Here is a 23,291-nt window from a genome sequence, read left to right on the forward strand (position 1 = left end):
TCATTTTACTCATTTAGTGACATTAAAGGCAGTAGCCACTGCCAGTCTCTCCCAGTCAAAATGAGCAGTCATTGATTCAAATGAGCTTTTTAAACAGTTAAACACTTAAATTTAGATAAAAATATAAAATTTAAGCAGGTTGAAGGTTGGAAGTTGTGCACATGTTACACTCGTGTAATGAGTGTCAACACTGAGATTAATGTAATGTCTCCTGTTAGGCAGACATCAAGGGTAGAGACTGGGTGTTTGGGAGAGTTGCGGCACCCACAGGGTCAGGCTGATTGATTGCTTTGACATGCAAAGGTCATCACCGCCAGGGCACAGCTACCTCTGAAGCAGCGCGAAGGACTCAGAGGCTGCTGCCATTTGAATTGCCTTCATTTTCCTGTAAATATTTAGTTTTTTTTTTAGTCTTGATGACATTTTATCAGGGACGCTGTGGATATCTGCTGCAAAGGGAGGCAAGTGAGAAGTAAGAGTATTAAAGTCAGATGAAGGACAAAGGAGGTTGATGGGAGTAAGACAAATGAGAGGGTAGCGTTGTGTCACTTTCTATACTTGTTGCCAACGCAGAATTTACTTTAGGGATTTTGAATGAGTAAATATTACAAATCTCATTGTTACACACGTTTATGGACTAATGATTATGGGTGCATTTTTTTTATAAAACCATCAGAGTAATTGATTGAATCAGTAACAATGCTGTTGTATCATTACCGTAGTGTGTGGTTGTTAACGTCTAAAAATGAGGATAAATTAATGTCTGGGTGGGCTCCCAACCCACTAAAATAATGGTGCCAAAATTGGAAAGCAAATTTAGACAAATTTGAGATGCAATTTAGTGTCCAATCAGCCTACCAAGCAAATATATAACAAAATGCAATTTAGAGTGTCGATTCAGATTTTTGGAATGTTGGAGGAAACCCACACAGGCCCAGGGGATCACATGCAAACTCCATACAGGTGGACCGACCTATATTTGAACCCAGGACCCCAAAGCTCTGAGGCCGACATGCTTACTGCTCCAATGGGCCGCCCAGAGGATTTGTATGCATTATATTTTAATAATAACGGAATCCGCAATAAGAGTCACTCAAGTTTCACGAATACATCACAATCAAATACAGGAAAGTTAAATGCATTTTGAGTCAGCTTACCCAATGTTATTGCAAAATGTTGACTTGCCCACAAGTCAGCACTCTGAAAATCCAGCTATCTGGAAGAGATTTGGAACAAAAACATTAGTATACAAATTGTTTTATCAACAATTATGGCTACATATTACATTTCTATACAAAAATACATTGACTAACATCTTTTTAGAGGATAAAATGCCATTCCAAATTTGAATGACTCCATGTTGCAGAGTGATTTTTAACATTTTAAATTATTTTCTCGCAAAAATTCACTTCCTACTCACTTTTCCAAGGTAACATGGTGATAAAAGTTAAGCAAATTTATTGTTCGTCATGATATTCTGTCTTTTGACGTATTTATTTTTTGCAGTGTATAATACCACACAATGCCGTTTACTACAATGTTCCTATAAACTAAAAGCATGGATTTTAAAATAGAAATGGTTCCATTAGCGGAAACAAAAGCATTGCTGATTCTTGTTCGTAGATTTCTGATCATCAAAACCTCTTTGCTAATACAAATGCTGTAGATATTAAGTGACAATGTGAGTCAAAAATAAATTGGTTCACTTCCTGGTTCATCTTAAGATCAAAATTGGAGCCTCCGTTGAGTGCATAGATAAAAGACAGAAGGAACTATGGACTGTTTGCATCTCTACGGTTCATGTATTTGCTCGTATGCCGTTAAGAAGCAATTTTTCCACTCTTATTCATTCCAGTGGCACGTAAATCTTCTGGTGACTTATTATTTGTTGGTAGGTGGCTAGGACTGATTTACAACCAAAATGTGTGATTTCAAAATAATTATAAAATGTAAGAACCAACAAGTAATTTTTCCGGTTTTACTTATAAACGACAATAGGAATCAGGTAAAGAAATATCTAGTTTAAAAATAATTTTAAGTATTAACCAATTCCAAAAACAGGCTGGATCGATACTCTAAATTGCGTCTGTTTATATATTTTAGAGTTTATTTTAGAGTTTATTCATTAATGATTTTGATTAGAATAAAAATAAAATTAAAGTACACATTACATCTTGATCCAAATGATCAGATGCTCAGATCTGTGTGAATCCCATAATTATCAAAGAAGCTAATTCTTTCTATACTAAAAACATATGTTGGCTTTTGCATTTAATCCTACCCAATAAGTAGCTCTCAGTTTGAAAAAGGTTGGTGACCCCTGTTAGAGAGGATGTCCACTTGATTGCCTCATCAGCCTTCAAGATGCCCTCCCCAAGTCACTAAACCTGCTCACTCTTGCATTCGTCCACTACGTTGTCTCATGATTTATCTCTGACACATTTAGGTCAGTGCTGGAGGGGACAAAACTACCAAATGTAAATGTCCAATTAAAATGTCTCCAAACAGTGGCGAGAGGTAACACCTGACAAACGCTTGCTTCTTCACTGTATTTCAAAAGGAAAATAAAATGGCTATTATGAAATGCCCTACATGTGAAACATGGTTGGTTATTAAATGGACTCATTTTCTGAACCCTTATTCTTAACAAGGGTTGCGGGGGGTGCTGGAGCCTATCCTTTCCACAATAAGCATGGGACACCTTGAATTTGAATTGGTCACTAGGTAATCAATTGCAGGTTTTAAATAGTAAAAATTGCAAATGTCTTAAAACTAAGATGACAGGGGAAAATATTTAAACTCCAAAAGTGGCATTGAGTGCAAGTGACAATCATAAATTCAGTTGTGGGTAAAGCACATTTCATAGCATTTAACTCATTGCCTGACATTGACAACAATAAACGGCCAATGTATCGGCACTGGCAAGACTGGCTGTGAATACGTACTCAACTTCCAAAGCCATTGACAGCACTAGTCAAAATGGATTGTGTGTCAAGCGCCAATGAGTGAAATAAGTGCCCAATGAGTTCTACATTGAGACCTCTCAAGACAAGAAGAAAACACAACTCCACATGATCTAATCAAAGTGGGTCATGTTGTGAAATTGACATATAGTAAGAGATCATGTGTTCCCAGTCCTCATGTGGGCACAGTGGGAGGGATGTTGTGCAGTGGTGTGTCAGAGTTGACACATTTTTGCACAGTATGTAGGCAGAACATCTCCACCGCCTTGTCGCGTCTTCGGGCAATCAGCTGCGACTGATCGGGCGGGCTGTCTGAGGCAGAGCCTCCCACTTTTCAAGCTGACCTCTCAGCATGATTTGTGTTTGATCGCAAATGTATAACACGCCTCATTAAAGGATTAATGGAGAAACCTGTGACCTTGCAATTACAATTTGCAATCCCAGCTCATGTTAAGAATTGAGTGAGCTGCTAACGCTTATGGAATTCTTCGAAGGTAATACCTTCAAGACTAAGAACAAACTCCCTTTTGTGTGGGGCCACAGTTTGCTCAACTGGCTACTTTAGAGTAGTAAAATTGAAGGTCCAGTTCAAGAAAACAGCATGTCAAAGGCTGTACTAAAGTTTAATAAGACAGGAATGGAGGGGAGGCTTTTGTTGGAGGCTGTATGGAAGTTGTTAGAATTGGTAGGTTTATTTAGATATCCAGACAGATACTTAACACATAATTTGCAAAGAATGGGTTATGTATAGGACTGGTTGTAATTCCAAGCATGACATTATCTAATGTCAGGGATTGTGGGAAAAGGTAGGCCATAGAGAGGGCAGCATGTGCCGGGATTGTGGAGGTGCTGAAATGTGTTGTCTGGTGTGGAGATGAAGAGTGGGAGAGTATGATTGAAGATAGTTTTTCAGGCGTGGTGGTCTGGATCGGTGGCCCACTACTTATTTTTTTTACACCACAGACCTGTCTAATGTAGGCATTTATTTTTTATGGATTGGTCAACATAGAGAAAATAAATCAAAAATAGTGGTTAGCACGTCGGCCTCACAGCTCTGGGATTTTGGGTTCAAATCCAGGTTAATGTGTACCTGTGTGGAGTTTGCATGTTCTCTCCGGGCCTGCGTGGGTTTCCTCCGGGTACTCCGGTTTCCTCCCACATTCCAGTAACATGCATGGCAGGCTAGGCTGATTGGACACTAATTGCCTCTAGGTATGGGTGTGAGTGTGCATGGTTGTCCGTCTCCTTCTGCCCTGCGATCGGCTGTCCTCTGCCTGTGGCTTGAAGTCAGCTGGGATAGGCTCCAGTACCCTCCACGACTCTAATGAGGATAAAAAAAGTTCGGAAAATGAGATGAGATGAGAATAAAATCAAATGACCAGCATGAGTATGAAGGTGAAATGAATAAAAACACTAAATAATTCCACTTATCCGCCTGCTCAAGGGTTCCTGGGGTATATTATATATACATATAAATATATTTTAAAAATGTGCATTGGCATGCAGAGAAGAAAAACACATTGCATGGACATGCAAGAGACAGAAGTGGACGAATTACCTCAAGGTGAGCCATATGTTTGCCCATTAAAATGACATCCATGTACTGTTGCTTGAAGCATGAGCAATCAAATGCATGCATGTCCTCCTACAACACACACAAACACCACAGATGTGCATGCAGCAGGAGGGTTTGGGCAGGAAGTAGTGAGGGGGTGCTTAATCTTGGGTGACTTTCTGGACGTGTCTGTGGCCTGAGACATGCATCAAGGGCAGACTAGGTTTATCTGAAGGTCCCAACAGGCGGCCAGCTGCTCCAGAGAGTTTTCACCTGAGGCCATGCTCATTTAGCAGCACAGCTACATTTGAGGAAAAGATGTCTGTAATCACACTCTTTCCTCAGTCAACGTAACATTAAACTCGGCAATATCCGTGAAGAATTGATCACCAACAGGTTTACAATTGCAAATTGCCACTCAAAGCTCAGAGAATTTTACTGTTCTACCAATTGAATTAGTCATGTTTAATGTGAATGGGAAGACAATCATTAAATGGTAAAAACATGCTTATGTATGTGTTTAAAAAAGAAAAAAACAATACTAAGTCCCGTTTACATATAATAGCAGAAATGTTCAGATTTTTCTTATAGGAGGGGTTTTTCAAACTGTGGCTCCGGAGCCACACGGGGCTCTCTACAATGCCGACATGCCTCGGTGGCAGCCATGCTGACGTTGCCGGTCAGGTCGTGAGCTTTCTGGCAATTCAAAAGCTTAATTAGCATTTATATAGGTTATTATGATAAGTTGACTAGTGTTATCTGCACCATTCAACATCGTGCACACTGGCAAATCTGACATTATTTTATCGGAAAGAAAATTAGTAGAAGAATAGGAAGAACAATTGACAGTTTTTGTGAAATAAATTAAGAGGGTAAGTTACTGCGTATTTCTTGTGCCAGTGGCAAAATCAGATTGTTTACAGCTGCCCAAAGACTGTCTTGCAGCCCTTTCAGCTTGACCAATCAACTGATGGGCGATAAATGCCAGTCTATTTCCCGTCTTTGCGACTTCATGGAAAAAAACAACAACAAAAAAATAAGCGCTGACACTTTTCATTTGTCTCCTGATGGGAGGGGGTTGTCTGGTCCTCTCATGTGGCAGATAAGAGGGAAAGCAAATGAACTGGCAGTGAGCAAAGTGTAATGTCACTGGGACGACTGGCATATGAAGAAAGGTCCCAGAATGAGTGTCATCTAAACAAACCGCAGCATAAATTACCTCAGTCAGACGCCCAGTCAGAACTACGGCTATTTGATCTCTCAAAGACCTGAGTGGAAACAAATCAGCTGAGGTTGGAGGTAAAGAAATTACACCGACCCTTCCTCATAGGTCATCTCAGCTTCACATGCCAGTGGCCTACAAAATAGAAAGGAGGAGGTGTTTGTTCAAAGGCAGAAAAATATCAGAACAAATAATAGGAGTGAGGAGAATTTTTGGTGACTCATTAATGAGTCATGGTAAAGTTACTTTTGATTTAGATGAAATACTCATGTTAGAATACCACATTTCTAAAAGTGGAATTCATCATTAACTGATTTCCTTCATTTTCTGAATTTGTATTATGGATTTATTGTATGTTTTTCAGAATTATTAGAAATGCCCTAAGTAAGTAAAACTAAACATAAATTAGTGAAGATATTCTAGTAAATAGGTATTTGTATAGAAAAGAACATTAGGATAGGCTAACACAAAACGGAAAATAGATGTAATTTGACTACAAAATTTTGAAAAAGAAAAACTAGACTAATTAATCTACGTACATACTTTAATTAAGTTAGATCAAGAAAGATATAAAGACAAGATAAGCTATACAATAGTTTAGGAAACTAATAGCAGTAACATTTTAATATCATCCTCTTTCCTGCTTGCAGAGAGGTTGCTAGTATTTTTTATTTCCTTATTTGGACAAAATATTTTCAACTTTTGGGCAAAAAAAAAGAAAGTGTTGCTGTCCCAATTATTCAATTAGAAGTATGTAGACTGATTACACCAAGACAAAGAGATAAATACATTTGGCAAAAAGGAAAACACTTGAAAAATGGTAAAATTTGCAAAATCCCTTTTGTGCGCTGGTGCTCAGTTCACATATTTTCTCACAAGAAATACATAGAGGACACAATCTCAGTGTCCTCATTGTTTTCAGTGACAGTGATGATAAGGCAGAACACAAACGGTGCACAGAAATCCATTTAAACATTCTTTACTGATGACAGTGAGGATAAATCCAGCTACCTTTTGCTGAGTCTTTCTGCTTTTGTGATCGATGAGGTCATAAGAAACCAAACATTACTCATGTCACTATTGCTACTTTGAGCAGTTTTCTCACCTTTTGTACCTTTTAAATGCACATCATTAATCATATTGTAAGCTTCGTTTAATGTGTTGCACTTGTCAGATATACTTCTTTTGGTTAAAAACAGAAGGAAGGGCATATCTGAATTTTAATGGTATTTACAGGTGTTTTGCAAAGCTCAGCGGAATCGGAATTTTAAATATTTTGTTAATTTTCTTTTAACTGTGAAATATTTAAACGGGAAACACAATTTGACATTTGCATACTATATCGCCAACCCGAATTGTAACAAAATTATAGTTACCTTGCATCTGGCTATTTGAGTGCAATCATCATCCTGTATGCCCCCTGGTGACCTTTTAGCTTGTCACACCTGAAACTGACAGCAAACGGCACATCATTTATGCACATGTCAAATGGGGAGGGCAAAATCTGCAATTCAATAGCTGCAATTATACAGATCCTTTCTCCTGACACATTATTTCAACACACATCTTATTGTAAAATAAATGAAATTTCATTGTGACCTTAAACACTTTCCAGGTAAACATAACTGATCTATTCGAAACATGTTGGCATAGTGTTGATGGCGTACGTCATCCTTTCCCCCCACAAACTGTGCTACTTTAAGTGCTTAATGATGGCAAAGAACATACAGTAGGTAGCCCAGGGGAGGCAGTCTAATGGGCTTTGTGTGCAATCAAGTACGAGGGTAATGTAATTCTCCAGCATTCACCTGGTAAACCATGCAATGGATCCTTAATAGTAAAGAAGACAACAGCTTTAACCATGTTTTGACATAAAACCTTTTGTAAAAACACAAAAAGGCAAGAATAGCAGATGTAAGTCATGTCTTGGTTCTGGTAGCTATCGGGGACTATTGATCTACCTATTAGGAGTTTCAGAAAGAGTGAATTAAAGTGACCTCTTTGTGACAGCTGTAAGAAACTGCATGGATCACATTAGCTTGGTTGGACAAGATAATATGGAATTAAATTAAATAAACCTTCAACAATTAGTGTACTATACGATCGTCCTCACTTCTAATGGTTGCTTATTGAGCCACACTGGCATTGAAATGGAAATTGATTTAAGTAGAGGAATTGAAGTTTTCTTGGTATGGCTTGCACTTAGACTGTAGTACATCATTGTTTCCATTACAATATTACTCAAATCATGCTTTTAACTCTATAGACATCCACTGCATTTTAACTGAAAGGGCTAGCAATAATGATTCACTAAATGAGGAGATTTTTTTCTGCTCAAACTCATTGACTTGACTGTAGGGGAGTAGTGGTTTGTACCCTCTCATTAGATGCTGATTAGGTTCAGAGTGGCAGGAATTAATAATCTCATTAACAAATTGGTCTTTATGCATTATGAATGCTACAGATGTGTTCATCCCAGAAAAAAAGACCAATCTGGTAAGTATATTTGCATATGTATATTCTTAGATGCCCAAAACATGAGAATCCTTTACTAGTGCTGTGTCATTTCAATTCGAAAGAGCTTTCACACAAATACACTTAATAACATTTTCTTAAATGCCACCTCAGACTGAAAACCACTGTGTATGCCAGGATTGGACTGTGTTGACTTTCTGCCTTTTTATGTATGGCCAATTCATAGAGAAAATGCTCTGAAAAGATTTGTCCTCTCCTGTCACTTAACGTTATAAAACATCACTACGGGCACCGCAATCATAAGTGCTAAACGGTGATGTTCACAATGTTACAGATTACATTCGTTTTTCCGCCAGGGAAGAATCCATATTTCTTTGTGCTTATGTACGGTTTATTGCTTTCATATGATAATTTGCTTTTATGAACCCATAAATGCTCACCAAGCCTCATATTTCCATCTCACCAAATATATTATGACTGAACGATTCAAACTACGGCAACAACATGTTGATGTCAAGGTACTTTTGACGAAAAGCTGTCTGCAAGCAAAGTTATGCAAATAATTGTGTGGTACTGCACTTTTAAGATCAATTTTATATACAATATAGTGTCTAAATTATATACAAGTGAAGTTTGGTGGCAATGAACACCTACACTATAAAACTATTTGGAAACCAAAGTAATATGTACAAAGTACTTACATTTGAGTCATGTTGGAATCGAATATTTAACATTGTGTGATGATTTTGATCAGTAAAGTACAGAAAGTAGAGGCAAGTACTTTTTCATGGAAGTGAAAAGGTCACTAATCCTTCCAAAGTTTTACAATAAGGGCAAGACATCTCCACAAACAAGCCAAATCCTGCGTCCTGTTGCTACAATAACAGGATGAGGTGTAGCCAAGTCCAAGGGTAGATTTAGATGGCATGACCAGTTTAATCCAAAGCAATGTCTGTTTAATATAAGCAACAGTGGGGGGAAAAACAGCTAAACTCACCTAATTATGTCACACAGTATGACAAAATGTGCACAAACATACACGCATGCACGCCCACAGACACATGGTAGCGTTTCTGAGCTGCAGGGTCTTGCTGCACTATTTATGTTCCAGAGCATGGTTTACCACAAAACAGCCCCTTAAGGTCACTGTTGGGTTTGTGAATTCATTTTAACTTGGAGGACTTGCCATAAATGCAAACATTTCCACTTACACGAATACAATTTTGCTCTTTCCAGTCAAAAGGGATTGGACGTCTAGTGCAGACAATGGCAGATAATGAGTTAATTTCTTTTTATGTTCCGATTTGGCTGTTCAGGAAACTTAGAGGAAAGGTCTTGTCCGAAAAAAAAAAGTTTGAAGTCTAACTAATGTTTTGACTCTTCTTGACCAAACCACAAGGTTGAACTTGGCAGTGGTACTTCCCAAACTTGCCAAACAAATTCAGCCATAGAGAGGTCCAGAGAGACAGAATAGACAATAAATCCTCATTTAGGAGATGGTCACTGACGTGTGACAAGTTGGCTTGCAATAGAGGGAATAAGATAAAGGAACAAGCGGCAAGCATTCACCTCTGAAAGAAAAACAACTTTTGTTTTTGACCTTGAGTTTTTGTGTGAATACATTAAAAAAAACTATGTGTGAGATTAGTAAACATTTAGGATATATTACTACTATGTATCACCGGCTTAATCCCCAGCGGGATACTGTACTCAATAACTCATTTGGCGGTTCTGCCATTTTAACCAATGATATTTGTTTGTGGAAAACAAATGGGGATACTTATGTCAGCACCATACAGAGGAACAAAAGTCTTAATTCTTGCAAAGACAGAAAAACGTTTACCATTAATTCCCAAATGAAGGCATTAAGATCAAGTGTTTTGGTGGGCAGAATCATATTGAACAGAAGAATTCATCCATTCATTCATCCTCCATTTCAAGCATCCTCAAAAGAGTTGCGAGGGTTGTGGAGCCTAAACCAGCTGTTTTCGAGCGAAAGGCAGACTACACCCTAGACTGGTCGCCAGTCAGGCGTAATACCACAATTTAATAATGTGGAATCAATGTATACATTGAAACGGAGTACAGTCAAAAGGTGCATCCTGATCCCCACATTTAAAAAAGGCACACGCCCCATACTTAATTACCTTGTCCATCTACCAGAACACCATCAAAAGCATTGTTACTAACCAAATCGCTCTGCGATACAGGATTTGTACAATGAATAGTTAATCTAGCCAGCAAAAATCACCAGTTCCCCTCTGCCCTTAACAACAGATATTTATCTCGTCCACCACAACTTGCAGAGCCATCAACACTGCTGGTGAAACTGCCAACCTTTCACACTTGCTCCTTAGTGTTCGCCTTCAGGAATGAGGCACCAGAGCCTCCGGGCTCTGTCCTCAAGCTGTCAAACAGCGCAACACTTCTGACTGTGAGGATGCTGAAATCCATCCACTACCTCGCATTTCCAACACCCATGATGGGACTAAATTCCAAACAACATTACAACATTGTTACATGCATATGCACAATACAGACATTCAAGATGCTATAATATAGATTTGCAGAGCAAAGAGAATATTTCACATTTTATGCAAATATTCTATTGGTGAAGAATGAATAAAATCTGTCTGAACGTCTGTCCATCCATTTGTCCACCCATTCAAATTCATCAAAATCGCATTAGACCAAGTGCATGAAAACAACTTGCAGAATAGGTGAGCTTTCAGATTGTGCACCTTGTAGAAGTCGGTCAAAACTTTCCGCTACCTAATTGCCAATCCACTGGGAGTATTTTGGAGCAAGCCAGAGCCATTTCGAAATGGGCAGCTATGTATTGAGGTATCTGGTAAGATCCCAAAAAGATGCAGAAAATGTTGCACAAAAAGTGCTGATTTCCACACTGGAGTGCAGTTGCTCCCACTAATATAGGGCCCCAAATACAACTTTGGGAAAGTAACATCTACTAGGAAATTTATAAAGGCTTAATAAAACACAAGAAAATATGAATAGTCAAAGTGTATAAAAAATTAAAATACAATTAAATATAATAGCTTTGTTTGGATATATTAAAACATTAAATTGGACGACTGGAACAGGAGCAGCATATGAAATTACTTCAATAGAGGAAATTTATTTATTCATTCAAAATGAGTTAATATACAAATTTAACAGAATTATAGTCCCATTTATGAAATAAATTGGCATTGTCTCAAAGGTTAAAAATTCAACTGAAAAACATAATTTCGAACATAGAAAAATATGTAACTTACATTAATGTCTTTTGACGGTAGGAATATCCAAACTTCTTTTATTTTTCCCAGGGCTACTTTCAGTGCACACTTAAAATCATTCCACTTTCATTCCTGAAAAGAGAGATGGGAACACATCAATATTGTTAAGTGTTAACCTCCTTCACAGCTCTGGGATCGAGGATTCTTCACTGAGTAGAATTTGCATGTTCTTCCCGTGCCTGAGTGGGTTTTCTCTGGGTTTCCTCCCACATCCCAAAAACATGCATGGTAGTGCGGTTGAGTACTTTGGATTGCCTCTCGGTATGAGTATCCGTCTCCTCCTGCTCTGCAATTAGCTGAACTCCATTTCAGTGTGTCGCCCGAAGTTTGCTGGGATAGGCTCCAGCACCCCCCCCATAATCCTTGTGAGGCTAAATAAATGAATAGATGAATGGTCCTCAATACCTCTATGAATACTGTATTTAAAATTATGAATATATTTTACCTGTAGACTGGATGATTGCTTTTTAAATCCCTTGTTGTCATCTTTTTTTCGTGGAGCTAATGAAGAGTTAGTGGACCCGTGACACTTGGAGAAGGATGAGTCTTGTTTCTACGCACTGGGCGGGAGAGCATACAAGAACATCATCACCAGCCTATAAAAGAGACCCAGGCAGCATGTGAAGTGTCCAGTCCAGCGCGTGCATCACGTCGCTTGCAGGTCTTCTCTACGCTCACGCGTTTTGCAATATTTTATTCATTACTCCAGTGTTTTTTCTTTTCTTTTTTTGGTGCGTCTCACGCTCTACTGCGCTGATGCTGTCATGCATTTTGGACCGCGTGGATCTCGACGCGTAAACTTTATAAGAGGAAAGTTGCGGCGCGGGTGAGCCGGTTTGACGGTAAAAGGTTGACAATATGAGCAAAATCCGCAGTTTGTTGGTGTTCCAGACATCCAGTGAGTAGAGTGCGCGCACTGTGGACATGGACTATGGAGGCTTTAAGTGTGTCCGTCAACGCAGTGTCCTACACTGTGGCGGCCGAGCTGAGTCCGATCGATGACCCGTTTACCGGACCCATTCCCAATATCGCACCGTGGAACTTCACTGTTTTGGCCCTGCTTATGTTTGTGGTCAGCACTCTTTCTCTGAGCGAAAACTTCCTTGTCATGTTTGCCACCTACAAGTTTAAACAGCTCCGACAGCCGCTCAACTATATCATCGTGAACTTGGCCATTGCGGACTTTCTAGTGTCGCTCACGGGAGGACTCATAAGTTTCCTGACGAATGCCAGGGGTTATTTCTTCTTGGGTCGATGGGCTTGCGTGCTGGAAGGCTTTGCTGTCACTTTTTTCGGTAGGTTGCATGTCTTTTCACTTTTTTTTTCACTTGAATTGTGGTGCCAAAAGATGTGTGGAGTCCAGCTGGAAAAACAGGGAAACAAAAACAGTCCAATAAAACCTTACAAGTTAAAAAGCAAGAAAAAGTCAAATACCCCTAAAAGTGTTTTGAAGTGTCAATAAGTTTTAGGTTAAGTATACAGTACACTGAAACTGACAGTATATGAAGTTGCTTAGTAAAGTTTTAAGATTAGTTACTGTGAGAGGTGCTATATATGAACATTTAGGTCATATATTTCAGCTTGTAATGTCATAATTTGTGCATATTGTTTTTCTTGCAGACTGCAATATTAGCCCCTCCAGGTGTAGTGGTCACTACCTATTTAAAATGTAACCTTTTATAGCCAGTGACTAGTTTTCATTATTATTATTATGCACACTTACGACCTTTATACCTTTACTGGGCAAGAAATAATTTTGAGGTTTTAGAAAAACGCAAAATATTATATAATAATGAGATATTTCAAAATGATTAATCCTGGTTTCATTATATATATAAATACACAATAGGAAATATTAATATAACATACTATTTGGTATGAGTTCACGACCATTTCTAATTTAAAGTAGTAAAAAAGGTAGGTAAAACATCCTAAAATAGTGGGTACCACATAGCTCACACCTACCTAATTTTACCCAATAGATATAAAGACATATAATAATAGATACTCCAAAAAGAGGAAGCCATGAAAAATGAGTTTAGATGTACTGATGTCAATGAACTTCCTATTCCTGACAAAATAATTTTCGTCACACGTGCACAGATGCATACACTTTATACGGAGATGCCCCTTAGCACCTTCACCACTGCAGTTATCAACTTCCCACCAGCACGGGGTACTTGGAGAATGTGATTCCAAGAAATGCACACATAGTTACACATCTCCTGGAAACCTCTAACATAACTCTAACATGCTTTCGAAGCTTCAGGGGGAAATATTGTCGACCTATTTTTGTAGACTTACCTAATTTAGAAAACTTCTTCTCCAGCACGGATCTCCTGAAGTCAGCTGGTGTCAGCTTTGTCCAACTGTGCACAACTTAAGTGAGTTACGAGCAACGTGACCGATGTCATGAATTAGTCCAAGACTGTGGTGCTGAGGATCTGCTGAGGACAAAAAAACAGTCCAAGTTGATTCCGTCAAAGACTCCTTATTGGATTTGGTAATAAAATAAAAATTCCGACAGGGCATTCAAGCGACTAATTCAAACGATTCCCTCATGAAAGAACTTTTTACTGTCAATGTGAAATCTTAATATCCCCCGCAAAAACTATGTATATTACACAAATCTTACTTTCCTCAAATTGGAATTACACGGTGCTATTCTCAGTTACATTTTATACACTATATATAAGGCCTTAAAGTATTGAGTCAATCAATAGCTGTTTCAATATCCCCAAAATGCCAATGATTTTCATTAAATCCAATTGTTTCAGTTATAATTTTCAATTACTTTCAATTATTGTTTGGGAACTTTAGTTAATCTGGGCCCTATGTGTTCCAAGGTAGACCAAAAGGAACCATCTTGCATAGTACATGAGTTGAGGCCAATGCGTATTATGGTGTTGTGTGATAAGTTTTGGCTGGACTGATGGCAGACTTTTGTCTCGTCTAGTCTCTTTTAGGAGGACTGATAGCTGTATCACTGTTTGTGGTCCCCAGCATTGGCATGAACTTGAAGATGATTAAGATGAGCGGGATACAGGTCCTCCCAATTATTTAGCTCAGGACAACATTATTCAATAGATAAAGAAGTTATGGTAAAAACTCACAATTAATTTGTCTCGTTCCGTATCAATGCACCATTTTGACTATTATGGCTGAATAAAAAAAAGACACACAAAAGTGTCAGTTTCATTACTAAATCTTTGTAACGGCTCATGTTTTAATACGTAAAACATAATTGAACATCCTGGTTTCAACCACGCTCTTTTGTCTTCCACACTAAGCTCAGACACTCGGGGTCTGTGGTTGTTCAGAAAAAGGTAATTACCCGCTTGGTGAGAGTGAGTTATTACCATAATTAAAGGGAGGGTTTTTTTTTAGTTCATCATGAAGCAGCCTAATTCAACCACCCTGGATCATTTAACTATTCTCCACTATTAGTATCTTTACTTACACGCCTTTGGCTTTATAAAATTGAAACCTGTTGTCAAAAAAAAAATGACAAATGACTGCACTGTAGGTGAAACTGTAACCAGGCCATCCCAGTTTCACATCTTCCAAAGCATAATATAATGGAACATAATAAAATTTTCATTTAGGAGCGGGAAGTCATTTCAAAGAGATTAGCAGATGCAGAAATTGCACCCATCGCACTCACTTAACGTTATAAAATTACGGGAATTTTTCATCTAATTTGATCATAAATGGGGGAAAAACAGAAAGGAAGGATATTATTACTCAAATGAAAGATAAACTTTTTAACAGTTGTCTTCTGCGAACTAGTAAAAAGCAAATTCTGTACCCTCCAGAGATCACATTGCTACGATATTGATTAAGTACACACCACATGATTTACAGATGTCATGCAGGGGCAGGAGGAATACACTAAGACCTCAGAAGAAGTCTTGAACCTCAGGTTTGAACATTTTATGTCAAACTGTGATAACTAACCATATGGAGCACGTACATATCACAGGCACGACTTGCCAATACATTTGTCTTTTATTACTCCGCCACCATTACTGACCTCTTTCTGTTTTCCTCAGGAATCGTAGCCCTGTGGTCTCTGGCCGTTCTGTCGTTCGAACGATTCTTCGTGATCTGCAGACCTCTCGGCAACATACGATTGCAAGCCAAACACGCCGTGACGGGTCTGCTCTTCGTCTGGATCTTTTCCTTCGTTTGGACTTTCCCCCCGGTTCTGGGCTGGAACAGATACACCGTCAGCAAGATTGGGACAACTTGTGAGCCTGACTGGTAAGAAACGTCCTCTTAAAAAATGTTTTGCCATGCAGACTGGTTTAGTATTTACATTATTTTTCCTGAAACTTGTATTTATTATTTTGAGGGCAGGATGCATTTTAACAGACTGATTTGTAAACACTCCTACATAATGAAGTCCATTTGAAGACTAATTGTCATTCAACGTTAATGACTGCTATTATTGAGCTATTTACTTTCAAATAGGGTAAAAATAAACCACTGCTATATTTTTTTCTTTACTTTTACTTGTTTCTAGTCAACATGGGGCCTCTAGATATTCAGAGCCAGATATAAAAAAAAAGAAAAATCACACAATTAGCCATGAATCACAACTTCGATATGATTTGAGTCAATTTGGAACTAAAGTGTAATTATCCAAGACGAGGGAGAGTGAATGTGGGGTAAATAGCAAACTCACTTACTCTTCTTCTGTGTTGAATCTAGAAAAAAAACAACCACAGTTTTATTGCTACTTAACACTGTTGTAACGGAAATGTGTTTACCAGGTATTCAACCAACATGACTGACCACAGCTATATCATCACTTTCTTCTCCACTTGTTTCATTCTGCCTCTCGGACTTATCTTCTTCTGCTATGGGAAGCTCCTGCGTAAGCTCAGGAAGGTCAGTCAGGCTTCTATTTTACCCAGGCAGTAAATTGTTAATGATTTTCTGTATGGAACCTGTCATTACTGAGCTCTGTATGTGAATGTGTTTTAAAATAACATCATTTTAAAACCACCTATGCAAATAATTTCATACCTGGGATCAGCTCACTTGCAGTCCATTATTTTTGATTGTTTTTCTTTCATTATATTTAACGACAACTTCTACTTTAAAACGGTATTCAACTATAACTTTTTCTCATTGATAATGTTCAAACATATACATTTTACATACATTCAACCAAGACAGCAAATGGGCCATGCAGCTCATATTCATAGTTATGTGATTTTAACATCATCAGAATCATGATTTGGTGTTATTGAAATATTGTTTATCATTGAAAAATAATCTTGGCTATTACTGCATTATTATTATTATATATAGAAACATACATGTATACATCACTTTTCAACACTGCTTATTGCATTCACGGTTGCAGGGGTACTAGACTACATTTCAGCTGACTTGTAGTGTAAACCACATGCAGCAATGGTCGGAGTCAGTCACAGGGCATACAGAGATGAACAATCATTCGCACGCACATTCACACCGCCACTGATTAGGAATTGATTCCCCATTGCATGCACTAAAATCAGGCCAATGTACCATTACATCCTCAGTGACTAAAGTGCCTTTAAGTAACCTTTGATTTGACTTGTCATGTCATGCCAGCAATACTTAAAAGCCAATTAAAATGAACAACCTTCCCTGCTAGGTGTCCCATGGTCGACTAGCCAATGCCAGGAAGCCCGAGCGTCAGGTGACCCGTATGGTTGTGGTCATGATTATAGCATTCATGGTGGCATGGACACCATATGCGGTCTTTGCCATACTGGTCACAATTCATCCAACTATTGATATCGATGCGAGGTTGGCTTCCATCCCTGCATTCTTCTCCAAGACAGCTGCTGTGTACAACCCAATCATCTACGTGTTCATGAACCGGCAGGTAATATTTCTACTCATAACTAAAAATTAAGACATATCGCTAAACACCTTCGGCGGATGAAAATTTCAAGAAATCCCTGATATATTTAGACTGAGTGTTTCTAAATAATGCACATCATATGAATAAATAAAATATGCAATTTAGTAGGTACGATTGTCCATATGAGGCCCTGTTGAAAAATGTATGACCCCACTATGTCTTGCCTGTAAAGTTGGCTATTGCAATTGGTTACTGCTGAGAACATTCACATTTGTCTTGTTAAAATTTGGACCCAAGCTGTCTAAAGTTGATAGTGAGAGTGCAGTGGTTTAAAAAATAATTAATATGTAGAATAGTATTTGATAGATATTCCTGACATCATTTGCTGGACAATGAGCACTTCTATGCAAAAAGAGCTCAGAGTTTTTGGGTAAAAAAAATCCTGTGCATTTCGAGAGCAAAATTATGTAACTAATGCTGATAATGATAATCATTAGATAGACTGGTAGGACTTGTTAAATTGCTGTTGTACAAGATTTCTTTTTATATCATTGCCTCAAGGTAAGAAGCCCTTAACTGCTCAATTATAACCATTTTAAATCATCAATTTGTTGTTTTGGTTGTACCAGGAGACTTTTCACACATTATCTCCCAGCAAATAGAATCCCCTGGAAAGAATATATTTACGACAAATACTGAAGTATTCCGAATAGAAAATGTGTGTGCAATACATCCAAGTAAATCTGTATTCGCATGAAAAAAGTCATTAGATCAAACTCCCCTGCAGGGAACTGCATGCCTTCTGCATGTCCGTGGGAGTGTCCTAGTCTGACTCGTTTAAATAGGTCAGCCTCTGTCAACATGAAAAGTAGATGTAAATAAAAAGACTGAATTAAATCTCTTGCTTAAGATAAGTAGCCAGTTCTTGACGTCATTTTTTATGACATCTGGATCAAAATAAGATTTACAAAGTGAGAGTGTAAAAGATCCTCACAGTATTTGCATTTAGAATACCGTTTATATCATGACTTATCAAAGTTTTAATTTGTGTCAAGTTCAGAAAGTGCATCATCCAACTCTTTACCGGCATTGTGGCCATACCGGAAAGCAACATGAATCAGACAACAGAGCGACCTGGAACTACTGCGGACAGTCAAACAGGTGAAATGGCTGCCATTGCGGCCCGTATTCCCATTAGTGATACAAATTTGCCAAGGTCTGAGGATTCTCCAACTGACTGTGGTTCCTTTGCTCAGCTCCCCATACCAGAAAACAAAGTGTGTCCTATGTAACAGTGAAATTTCTGCCTCTACATGTATTTCCTGCCAAAAAAAACAAACAAACAAACCATAATGTAGCTTTAGACGAGTTGCTTTCATTCTTGGGCTAGAGTATGAAGGCTAAACTTTGTCTTTTATGGTGGTTGTAGTAATAAAAATGTATGTATTATGCTGAAGCACGTCAATACAGTTTAGCAATAGTTGATTTTGAAACATCTCTAAATCTATGTACAAAAGGTATTGCTGATGCTCAGAGGTGATTATGAGCTTGCCTTACATTTGTTTCTGTTGTTTGCCATCTTTGCAGTTCTGTTGACCACACCTAAGAAATGAGTGTGCCAGAAAATGCAACGCTAACATACTAAATCGATTTGATAGTTTGTTCTGTTCATGCAAATGGAAACTTTTGGAAAGCGCATGTTGAGGGCTTATCAGTATGTATCAAATACCAACTGTATCTTTGCATCTACTCTATTGCCTTTGTCTTTCAAGCCTCAAGACAAAGCCAGCTAAGGAAGTACTATTTTACGATGCTGTTTCATTGCTTGACTTTGGCAGGACATCTGCAGTTCAAATCAGCTGTCAAAAAGTTAGAAGCCCCATATGAATTTCTATATTGTTGTTCATGCACATACTGTGCAGACTAGTGAATGGCAACCCTTTCAACTATAGCTGAAGATGGTCAATGGGTATTGTCCCTATTGCCTTGACTGCTGAGATAGAAAGGCAATGTTCTACATTCAAGCAGTGAAAACAGGATCAACAGGAAAACAAAGATACACACAACAAATACTTCGCAAAACTATAATGAGAGAAGTGTTGATTTTCATACATTTTACTCAATTAAGGTTGAATTGATTGACTTTACATTTTAAATGTATTCGTTTAGACTGTAAGCCATTAAGATGGAATTACATGTTTACGAGTATGACGAAATTGTTTGAAAAAAATCAGCTACGTGAGCTGTTTGCAAACCTTTTGAATGGTCTGTCTCTCCTGCTGAATAAAACAATTGACTCTGGGATGATGAAATAGTGTACACTGGACATTGTACAGGACATTGCAACAATTTCCTAGCTGGAATTAATAGATATACTCAAATGTACTCAAGTTAGAGAAACAGATACAAATGCCGATTTAAACATAACAGGTCTTCTGTTTTCACTTGCCTTTGTTGTGCATGTTTGTTTTATATTGCTCAACACACACTATGTTGAACGCTGATGTACTCTCAATTCTGCAAGATTGTGCATTACATTCCAAAAGTAATTGTATGGTGTTTGCTGTGTTGCTACTCACTTTGTGCTTAAATCGTTGCCAGTCAGGTTGGACTAAATATGTGTCAGCGTATCTGTGACAAATTATTTGTGTTACATTGTCAAAATCATTATCAGACCACTCTGTATTGTTTGTCAAAACTGTGACTTACCAATTATAAAGGCCATATGTTTTTCACTCATTATATATGAAAATATGATTGTACATGTTGGTTGAGTTATTGTCATCAATTTGTATCAAAAATCAATTGCGCACTTATGAAGAGTAGCAAATGAATTAGGGTTCTTTTAAAAACATGGCTAACTGTAATTGTCTTGTCACTTCTGCAGCAGGATAGAGATATTTCTCTACTGATACGCCCTTTCATCCAATTATCTTGTGACTGTCAAAACTCCTGGTGCATGATGTCACTGTGGATGTGAGTGTTTTTCAAATGATCTTTTTGGAGCCAACTAAGCTGTCAGTAGCAAGTGGTCTACAACTAACTACAGGGTGATTAAATAACTCCCTATTTTAAAATGATTATAAGTTTAAGTATTTGTCCATGTAATATTGTTTTCTTTTTTCTGCATGTTCTGTAATGTATGGGAATTACATTGTTCTCTTTTCAGGTCCATTATTATTCTTCTTATTATTTTATGTAAAATAATTAGAAAAATCAAGTTAAGACGATGAAGAGTTGTCACATAAAATTCATCCCTACACTGATAGCCTGGCACGTCTACAATGAATTATCCCATGAGGGAATAAAATAACAGTAAGGTATTCAAAGATACAGTTGCCCAAACTCTCATTCAGTGTGCCAATTGGAAATAAATAACTTAAATGCCTACTATGTGAACCACCACACAACAATGAATTTGTACTTTCATGATAAGTTTAAATGCTAGATCTACATTACTACGACTATTTCTGCACTTTCGGTTTGTCTCCTGAGGGGTTGTCTTTGCTAATGACCTTTTCACAGTTCACCTTGTCCTATGTATCCTCCTCTGCTATACAGTTCACCTTGTCCTATGTATCCTCCTCTGCTATACTAGCCACTTTCAAGTCCTTCCTCACTACATCCATACATCTTCTCCTAGGTCGACCTCTAGCCCTGTTCTCTGGCAGTTCCATCCTCAACATCCTTTTCCCTATTTCTCCTCTGGAAAGGTCCAAACCATCTAGGTCAGATATCTCTGACTTCACTGTCCCCTATTTCTATCCAACCAGGTCACCCCTAAGGAGAACCTTGGGATCATCATGTCTGCCAATAAACACAAAGCACAACATCATACTGTATCGTGACCAAAATTTCATACAAGCGCAACTATTTTCACAGCAATCCGGATGGGTATAAGGAAAATAGTACACAAAAGTATAATGTCCAGAAGCATGGGTGCAAAATAAATTTAGCAAAGACAGAAAATCTAAACACTGCTTAACACTTTCTGAATTTAAATCTGTGCAACTAACTGTGTGTTGTACTTCAACGTCAAGTCTTGTTCGGGGAAATACTTTTTTTTTCCTGTCTTGAGTTATCTGCATGCCTCAGGTCAAGTGCATGCTGATTGTATATTGTTTGAATTAAAGCTTATTTTTCAAGAGAAAACATGGCTTTGTCGTTCCCTTGGAAACAGTCTTCATTACCAGCCTTGTAGTACATAACACATTAACATGGTCATTATAAAAATAACAGGCATTTAGATGGAAGGGTTTCACCAGCTTCTTTCCAGTGCAAAAGTCCCTTGCACTTGTACTGGATTTATGTACACTTCGGAATCCTAACAATCAAGTTACTTATTAAAAAAAAGGATATGAATCCATCAAATCATAAATGAATACCGCTATATATTTTATGCTTCTGCTGTTGTATTTCATACCGTTAAATTCTTTTTTTCCCTCCCCGAGTTCAATTTCCCCCCCAAAAAAGATGGTGTTAAAAAGATAGTTGGGATTTATTCTTATTTGGAAAAGGAGAAGCTTTAGTTGGCAACACAAGAACATGTAGGCACTTGTAACGGAGATTGTCGGCCCTAGTTGTTTGTGTTTTCAAGGACTTTCTGTACTGCCATGTTGAATCAATCGATATTTGCAACTTATCTTATTTCTATGATGGATGCTCATCCAGATGTACATTGTAAAGCTAGGGCTACACTTGACAAACTATAATAACTGAGACTTTAATACATATGGCAAGCAGTGGCTGCAAATAGTGAAGGTCTGTTGACTTATCGGATGGCTCAAATGATGCAACTATTCCAACCAAAGCTTTCTAAATGTAAAGGGTTCCATGGAGTTCTCTGTTGACAGATATATTGACAACATATTGATTGTATGCTGTAAGCACTCAAAATGACATGTAATTCAAGGCCAGGAAGCACCTAATGCTCTTCTTTCTGATAGATTTTAACATTTTATCTCCAATCACGAAATATTAGTATTTTTTTACTTTGCATGAAAGCATGGGTATTACAACAGATGGTCTTTAAAAATATCTCTTGCTCGTTGTAATTAATGCATCCTTTTTCAGTTTCAGGATTATCTCATCAATTATTATGTTGCACCCCAAAATACACAATTTCCCTTTTAATCACATTCTATCATCAATCATACTCTATATATATGCCTCACTAAGTCAAGTGTTGTGGGGTGTCGTATATTCTTTAGGGGTTGGGTCACGTTGCCAATATATTAATATTTTCTACTGGATCAGTCCTTCCTTCAGAGAAAAAAAAACTTTTTTTAAAATATCTTTTACACATTTTAGTTCATCATTCATTTATAGGTTGTCTTATCTGTTTTGTCATACATTTGGGATTAATATTTGATCTTAGGAAAAAAGGAGGGGCAGAATATGAGACGGTTTTGGTTAAAAAGCCTGTGTTGTTGGTACATTTAGGTAATTTGGTTACCACTAAATATAACCACACATGTCAGTGATGGATTTCTGACAGAAATAGGTGATGAATGCGAGTACATTCTAAAAGCGGTTCTAAAATAATTAGCTCTGAAATATAATACAGTAGGAATATTCGCTCTTCCGGATGAGAGAAGAGCAAAGGTTTGGGGCAAAAATAAAAAGGGCTGCATTCATTTGTGATTTACCAGAAACAATATTATTTGTAATATGGTAAATACTTGTGCCCAAGTGCTCTAAAAAATTTTTTTAAAAATAGTGGAAAGAAGGTAATCACAATGTAATCCAGTCCCTGACGGAAATTTTTCACAACATGATAATTTATAACTCCTTGACAATATGTAGAGCCAAAGGGCTAAAACCAAGACTTACACTGACATGAACATTCTAAAATATATTCACTTGAACAAGCATTTAAATGTTTGGGAAGAGGGATGAAAGTTTAAAGCAAGCTGAT

At 37.8% G+C, this 23,291-nt stretch overlaps 1 protein-coding gene and 2 long non-coding RNA genes across 4 annotated transcripts; 1 reads left to right on the forward strand and 2 right to left on the reverse strand.

The window, feature by feature from the left end:
* Positions 1–2,113: 2,113 nt before the first annotated feature.
* Positions 2,114–7,227, reverse strand: LOC144205696 (uncharacterized). The gene is made up of 4 exons (XR_013328170.1): positions 7,117–7,227; positions 5,738–5,875; positions 4,522–4,608; positions 2,114–4,284 (listed from the first exon to the last, which is right to left on the reverse strand). It is a non-coding gene; the product is annotated as an uncharacterized LOC144205696 (long non-coding RNA).
* Positions 7,228–11,486: 4,259 nt separating this feature from the next.
* Positions 11,487–16,195, reverse strand: LOC144205127 (uncharacterized). The gene is made up of 4 exons (XR_013328008.1): positions 15,545–16,195; positions 13,816–13,958; positions 11,957–12,874; positions 11,487–11,583 (listed from the first exon to the last, which is right to left on the reverse strand). It is a non-coding gene; the product is annotated as an uncharacterized LOC144205127 (long non-coding RNA).
* On the forward strand, positions 12,099–20,904 carry valopa (vertebrate ancient long opsin a). 2 transcript variants are annotated; one of them, XM_077729251.1, is made up of 5 exons: positions 12,099–12,806; positions 15,564–15,774; positions 16,287–16,404; positions 17,162–17,395; positions 18,435–20,904. In XM_077729251.1, exons 1-5 carry the CDS (start codon positions 12,443–12,445, stop codon positions 18,537–18,539), a joined length of 1,032 nt encoding a protein of 343 aa, XP_077585377.1. In that variant the 5' UTR covers positions 12,099–12,442; the 3' UTR covers positions 18,540–20,904. The 2 variants fall into 2 exon arrangements, with proteins under 2 accessions (XP_077585377.1, XP_077585375.1); XM_077729249.1 differs by having other exon boundaries at positions 12,101–12,806; positions 18,430–20,904.
* Positions 20,905–23,291: the final 2,387 nt, after the last annotated feature.

This window comes from Stigmatopora nigra, chromosome 12 (assembly GCF_051989575.1).
Source record: "Stigmatopora nigra isolate UIUO_SnigA chromosome 12, RoL_Snig_1.1, whole genome shotgun sequence".
NCBI lineage: Eukaryota > Metazoa > Chordata > Actinopteri > Syngnathiformes > Syngnathidae > Stigmatopora > Stigmatopora nigra.

Excerpts from the sequence above, each read along its gene's own strand:
- valopa (XM_077729249.1), top strand. The coding sequence starts at position 12,443 with ATGGAGGCTTTAAGTGTGTCCGTCAACGCAGTGTCCTACACTGTGGCG. Across the intron at positions 12,807-15,563 it reads CTTTGCTGTCACTTTTTTCG|GAATCGTAGCCCTGTGGTCT; the intron begins GTAGGTTGCATG and ends TGTTTTCCTCAG. Across the intron at positions 17,396-18,429 it reads ACGTGTTCATGAACCGGCAG|TTCAGAAAGTGCATCATCCA; the intron begins GTAATATTTCTA and ends ATTTGTGTCAAG.